At 41.3% G+C, this 7,329-nt stretch overlaps 1 protein-coding gene across 1 annotated transcript in view; it reads right to left on the reverse strand.

Moving 5' to 3' along the window:
• The window catches only part of RGS22 (regulator of G protein signaling 22), a 97,011-nt gene extending 91,090 nt beyond the window's left edge, over positions 1 to 5,921 (reverse strand). The window contains exons 1-2 of the mRNA XM_063299551.1: positions 5,897 to 5,921; positions 3,063 to 3,091 (exon numbers count right to left, since the gene is read on the reverse strand). Of these exons, the coding sequence (XP_063155621.1) occupies positions 3,063 to 3,091; positions 5,897 to 5,921 (54 nt within the window). The remainder of the gene's footprint in view (positions 1 to 3,062; positions 3,092 to 5,896) is intronic.
• Between the last annotated feature and the right edge of the window lie 1,408 nt (positions 5,922 to 7,329).

Below are 7,329 nucleotides of genomic sequence, written 5' to 3' on the forward strand. Positions count from 1 at the left end.
TAGATATTATCAGGGATAACAGTGCAGGAGAAAACCTTTCCCATTATAGGAGCCAGGCATGAATCCCTCTCCCATTAAAGTAAGAAAGAAATCCTGTTTGTTAGTTAGAACTGGTTATTAGTTAGAACTGTTCAGACAGCAGTAGCCTAATGAATGTGTGAGGAGCAGGAAACCTGTATAAAGATGGCATCACCCCATTTAGCCATTATACATGTAGAGGAGTCAATGCAGTCAAGGAGCAGCTGGGTTCCATTGCTGACCCCACCTCAAGGTTCCCCCATTGTCCATTAGTTTACCTCTATAGGGGAAAAACCCTAGGTATCTTTACACACATGCATCTAAAGCAATGTTTCTCAACCTTGGCAACTTGAAGATGTGTGGACTTCAACTCCCAGAATTCTGGGAGTTGAAGACCACACATCTTCAGGCTGCCAAGGTTGAGAAACACTGATCCAAAGTAAGAAATTTGCACAACCTAAGTAGTGGTGCAACTCTACAGTTTTTGATTAAGAGAAGATACTCCCTGCTTACAATTCATATTCCACTAGACTAATCAGCCTGTGAGACATACTTGACTGTCAGCTCTTTTGGTTTTAAATCTTTGGAAACCCTGATTTGTTTTAAAAGATTGTCTGTGGAAGTATCTGCTTCTGCTTCATAAATGCCCAGTTAATAAAGAGATACTTATGCATGTGGTTCTCTGGATCCAACCTAGAATATTATCTAAAAGTAAGCTATTTGTGCATATATCCTCAGGCTGTAATCCTATATCTGTTTAACTGGCTCTATGTTGCACTTCAGTTGGACTTCTTAGATTTTCAACATTAGTGTGCTTTCTTGAATGCTGTTAGTTTTAGCAGAACTATTTATTGTCCCATATATTCGAACAAGCTCTTATTTCCCTACTATTTTGTATATAGCAATCTAGCTGCTCTTTGAAGATGCACAATTGGTTTAAGTAACACTGATATATTTTTAACTTAATAGAACAGATATATGAAGGATTACACTGTAGTTTCAGATAATAATGCAAACCATAATTTTCGCAAACATATAATATTACAGTATTGCCACTGCCTAAAATTTACCACTTTTATTTTAAAAATTATATGTAAAAATATATTAAGGGTTTTCTTGTTCTTAACTCCATGTTAAGATATTATAGAGTAACAAAGGTATTTCTCCTACAAAATTAATTTGTTGACCCTTAGTATCCTGATGGTCATGTAGAAGTCTTAACTTGGCTGCCGGCCAGAACTCAAAACTCTGCCAGAACAGGCTGATTTATAATCAAGTAATTCACCTATTTTGACAATTTGGTACATTTTTTTTCAATTCCAGATTGCCTTCCATAGGCAGAGCCAGGATGTACTGAAGTTGTACTAGCAATGGGGTCAAATTATTTTGTCCTAAACCACTGTATATTCTGTCAGAGCAAAGAAGTGGAAGATTCTTGGATGTGGATGAGATGACAGGGCAGAGAAGCAGGCAGAGAAGTTTCAGCTGTTGCTGAGGAAATGGTATACTACACCGAAAACATGTCCCCATCTGCATCAAACCGTAAATGGCCACACCGTTTTTCTGCTGTGTCTCTATGACATTGCCTTCCTCTTGTCCACAAAGTGAGACAGGTTCAAGTTGTCCTAAGCTGTACTGGTCTTAAAATAGAGTTTTCCTCTTATTCTGAGAGTAGCCTCCAATTGTGTCAAACCTGTTAGCTTTATCACCCAGTACCTTGAAGAGTAATCAGATGACTGGCAGGGACTGGGAACACAGGGGATAGAGGCAGTACAGGTAGTCCTTGCTTAACAACCATTCATTTAGTGATGGTGCTGAAAAGACCGACTCACAACCGACCCACAACCAGTCCTCACACTTACAACTGTCGCTGCGTCTACATGGTCACGTGATCACAATTTGGGCGCCTGGCAACCGGTTCACATTTATGACCGTCACAGCATCCTGTGGTCATGTGATCACCATTTTCAACCTCCCCAGCCAGCTTCTGGCAAGCAAAATCAATGGGGAATCAGGTCATTTGCTTAACAACCATGTGGTTCACTTAACACCTGCAGTGATTCGCTTAACAACTGCTGCAAAAAAGGTTGTAAAATTGAATTCACTTAATGACCACTTTACTTAGCAACCAAAATTCCAGTCCCAGTTGTGGTCATTACGCGAGGATTACCTGTATATGGATTAGCAATGAATTCACACCTGTATAGCTTTTTAGTGACTCAAGAATGTGTAGACAGCACTGTGACTGGGTAATGGGGAAAGGCCCTGAGATATCAGAGCACTTAATTCTTTCCTTTTATTGTTTATGACTTCCTCCTTAATCTGACTTCTGAACTGAGAGATTTTAGAGCACCTGGCAGGCTGAATTATGGAAAGGGTAAGGCCTTTAGAGAAGAAAACCACATTCCTCTCTCTGAAGTTATTCCTTTCCTTAAAGCCCAAACCTTGCCCTCCCTATTCTTCTATCAGGAACTGTAGAAGAATTGGAAAAGTGCAGATGGAGAATGGTCATTTAGTCAGGAAGAGACAGACGATGATGGTTCCCTGCCTTGTCCTGGCAGCCATAATTCCTCAATTCAACTATGGAGAAAGAGGCTCCATATGATTGTTCCTCAGTTCTCCTCCAAAGCACATTTGAAGTAAGAGAAAAGATTTTGGAGCATTCCAAATTAATGCTCCCACTGAATTCTTTTTCAGATTATTACTGATGTCTACAATATTATTCAGTTACTATGGAATGAACAGCATTTGATTCAGTGGGACTTATTTCTGATTCAAGATACTTAATGCTCTGCCATCAATAAAATCACATTTAAGACCCTTATCTCTGTGAAAGAAACGTATGTTAGATATTAGGAATCTGGTTGTTATAGCTGAGTGGATAATCATAAATAAAGGGCAGATGGGAGGGAATAATTAAATGTCAGTTAATTAGTTAACTGTTATCAGCACAGCTGCTATATCTGAAAAAATATCAAATACTACAGTAATTAAATTATTATTTTCAACAATTTGCAATGAGACAGGAAAAGCAGTTTACTTACAAACTCATTCTCTCTTATACAGGGAGGCACTGAAACATAAACAAAAATAGTATTAATAATGTATTGTACATCCAATAATCAAAGTTCTCTGAACTAATTATGAAGTTACTGAATTTATTCAGGCAAATCATTTCTTCTTTGTTACATCAGTAGCCAGTGACCAGTTATGCAGTAAAAGCAGAATTTTGTTGTTGTTTATTCGTTCAGTCACTTCCGACTCTTCGTGACTTCATGGACCAGCCCACGCCAGAGCTTCCTGTTGGTTGTCAACACCCCCAGCTCCCCCAGGGATGAGTCCATCACCTCTAGAATATTATCCATCCATCCACCTTGCCCTTGGTCGGCCCCTCTTCCTTTTGCCTTCCACTCCCCCTAGCATCAGCATCTTCTCCAGGGTGTCCTGTCTTCTCATTATGTGGCCAAAGTATTTCAGTTTTGCCTTTAATATCATTCCCTCAAGTGAGCAGTCTGGCTTTATTTCCTGGAGTATGGGCTGGTTTGATCTTCTTGCAGTCCAAGGCACTCTCAGAATTTTCCTCCAACAGCACAGTTCCAAAGCATCTATCTTCCTTCTCTCAGCCTTCGTTAAGGTCCAGCTCTCACAGCCGTAAGTTACTACGGGGAATACCATTGCTTTAACTATGCGGACCTTTGTTGTCAGCATGATGTCTCTGCTCTTAACTATTTTATTGAGATTTGTCATTGCTCTTCTCCCAAGGATTAAACGTCTTCTGATTTCCTGACTGCATCATAAGGCTCCTCAGTTCCTCTTCGCTTTCAGCCATCTAAGTGCTATAATCTGCATATCTGAGATTGTTAATGTTTCTTCCAGTGATTTGAACTCCAGCCTTGGATTCCTCAAGACCAGCACGTCGCATGATGTGTTCTGCATACAAGTTGAATAGGTAGGGTGAGAATATACAACCCTGCCGTACTCCTTTCCCAATCTTAAACCAGTCCGTTGTTCCGTGGCCTGCTCTTACCGTTGCTACTTGGTCGTTATACAGATTCCTCAGGAGGCAGACAAGATGACTTAGTATCCCCATACAGCTAAGAACTTGCCACAATTTGTTATGGTCCCCACAGACAAAGGCTTTAGAATAGTCAATAATATAAAAATAAAATAAAAATAAAAGCACAATAGCTATAATTACAAGCACTAAGATCAACCCACTGATCATAAGATCCATCCACAGAACTAGAAGCAGCAATAACAAAATAAATCATAGATCCAGATAGTTCGTTCCTTGTAAAAGTGCTATTTAACTTGCTTGTTAAATGATTGTGGGAGACAAATCTCTTTATGGGGGTCTATTCATTTTAAGATATTCATGCCAACATTGAGGATATTTTCAACATGTTTAGAATGTGTATGTTTGCCATTAAGAAAGAAAGTAGCCAATTTTTAAGTGGTTCCTTTCCTATATAAAAAAAAGAAAGTTTGTTGGGCAGTTCTTAACAAGTTATTACTAGGTTGATAAAACGTTTCACCTATCGATTTCTACATATAAAGCCAGTATTAAAGAACAAGAACAATTCTGATTATATCTCTGAGTCCTCTGGCAATCCTGTAAGTTCAAATATTTTTAAAATAGTTAGTTTCCTAAATTCTAGTTTTGTAATTCTAGTGTTGCAAGACAGATTTCAGAGGAATGACCATTGTGTCAAACTAAATTGGTGCATCAGAATTAAAAGTGTCCAGGAACATTCACTGTGGGCTGCTGAATTAGCTTTCCCTGAGGAATAATAGATTTTCAGTTCACTGGGTTAAATTTCTAAGCAAATTTAACATTTCTATGTCAGAAATATTTCTGAGAGTTAAATGATTCAGAAGAGAGAAACAACGAACTTGGATCTAGAAACCTTTGCTTGGGGATGGGCATCATCTGTTGCTTTCTGTATGTTGCTGAACAACAATTCTTCAGAGCCCCAGTCAATGTAGCTAATGTGAAGGAAGTGGGAACTGTAGGAACAACAGATTCCTCACTTTTGTCCCTGCCACAGCCTCAATATGGGGACCTGTATAATGTGTCATTGTCTTTCCTGCTTAGTGTTCTCTGTATAGAATGAGGGACCACATCTGGCCCTTGTAAGAAAAGAGAACACAGTAAAGCTTGTTAATGCACAAAGTATTTTTATAAATTTATAAAAATGACATATTCGTGTTAAAAAGTATTTAGTTTGGATGCAATAGCCCAACTCAAAATTAACCAAAGTTTAACTTCCACTTATTTCAGTGAAATGAGAGCTACTTCATTCTTGTGTTCTTTTGTTTCATTAGGACCTTTTACTGTGAACCTGATTCTGTATTTATAACAACTATTTGCCACCACGTCATCAACTAGCCAGCCTTAACTGATCCTGACAAAGTTGAGCAGGGTTAGCATTTGGATGGAAGACCAGACAAAAGTCTTCCTGGAAGAGGCCAATGGCAAACTCTACAGTTGCTAAGAAAACTGCACAGTCAAGCTCAAGCTGGGCTCACTGGCAGCTTTACTATTTAGAGACAGGTGAATGAAATTCATGAAAGCTGGAATGGAATGATGGGGGTCAATTCTGGTTTTACATGGGACTTACAAAGGAGGAAACCCCTACATTAATCTAAGTAGTGCTTGAGAAAGGGCAGATCAGGACTTGTTTTCACAGTCCACAAGTGATACATGTAGTCCAAAAAGTTATTTCTGACCACTGTCACGTGTGACCGTGCCTTTCATAAGAACAGTAGGACAACGCTGGGTGGGCCTGATCTAGCATTTTCCAGTGTCCCATTCTCTCCCACCCTCTCCGGATCGCGATGAGCAAGCCCTGGGCAGCCTCTCCGTTCTGGCACCTACCGGTGGTAAGCCTCTTCTCTCGCATGGTGCGGATGCGCGCGCGGGCTCTGCAGAAGCCTTGCTGTCCCCCCCGCCCACGCCCCCGAGTTGAGTTAAAGCCTCATTCTTCTCTGGTGAGCGCGGGGGGGAAAAGGGAAAAAACAACACTCCTCCGCTGAGGCCGCTGAAGAGGCTGCCTGCGGCGAACTTGAAGCCGAGTTTTGAGCGCACGCGGCTTGCCAAGAGTTTGCACTTGGCACTTGGCCTAGTTTGTGTGGTCTCACAGCGAAGCGGGGTTGCTATGGAGCTGCGGGAGACAATGCGGGAGGGGGACGAGGGCAGTTCTTGACCCCAGGCACGAACATTTGTCGTTAGCGGCAGGGCAGAGGCTTTTCACGACCAGGCTACCCAGCCGGAAGAAACGAGGAAGGGAGAAGCAGCAATCGCCAGCCTTAAACAATCTGGAGAAGAATCTCTCCTCGCTGGTAACTTTTCGAGAAGCAAAGACAAAACGGAAGATGCGGCTTACGCTAGCCCTCCCTTCCGGCCCTCTCGGGCGCGCAAGGTTGCTTTCGCCCGGTCTGTCAAAGGTGGTGCCGGCTCTCTGCCCATTGGCGAGTGCCCGGCGCAGTTTTAAAAGTTTGCGCACCTCCCGCCGCCCTCGTTTCTGCGGAAGCTCGGACAGCCTCAAAGACACTCGGTCTGGCAATCGGACCGAGAAAGTGCTACACGTGTTTATAGTTCCCACCAGGTGCAATGTGGATAGTCTGATCAAGGATGAGGCGAAACGGGGATTATTTTCCAAGAGATGCCATTTCTATTGTGATGCATTTGGCAACAGCTAATGCTGCTGCCTTGGTGACGATTATACTGGGCGGAATTCTTACCTGCGCTTATCTGGCAAGGCTCCCTCCTGACAATATTTGGCAGCAACCTTTTTAGGTTAACCCTGTGGGTTCAGAAGAATGGCTGCCGGTTGGGCCAGTCACAGGCTCCTGCTCTATGAATGAATTATTTCTCTTCATTTTTTAAAAATTATTTCCCATTTAAAGTTCTACAAACGTGGTATGTCATCAGTACATATATAAACAGATAGACATCATTTTCCAAAGATCAGCTTAGAGGTTTCAGATTTTTCAGTCTGAGCAATTTCTGTATGCATGGGGCTAAACAGCTGATTTTTAAATTGCAAGAAATATCATTCCTCCAGCCCTCCAGCGACTTTCAGTGGGTTATGACAGAGTGAGGAATGAAATCATAGTTGCTGATTTTGATAGCTTTATAAAGAGATTAGGACAATTCAGGAAGAGAAAGCTAGCAATGATGGCCAGTCATGCTATAAAGTATATTACCTTCAGTAGTAGAGGCTCCTCAATGCCAATTAGTGGGGAATATGAGTGGAATGTCCTTATGTATAATATGTAAGTACATATTATGTACTTATATATTATATG

This window comes from Candoia aspera, chromosome 3, assembly GCF_035149785.1.
Source record: "Candoia aspera isolate rCanAsp1 chromosome 3, rCanAsp1.hap2, whole genome shotgun sequence".
Taxonomy (NCBI): Eukaryota; Metazoa; Chordata; class Lepidosauria; order Squamata; family Boidae; genus Candoia; species Candoia aspera.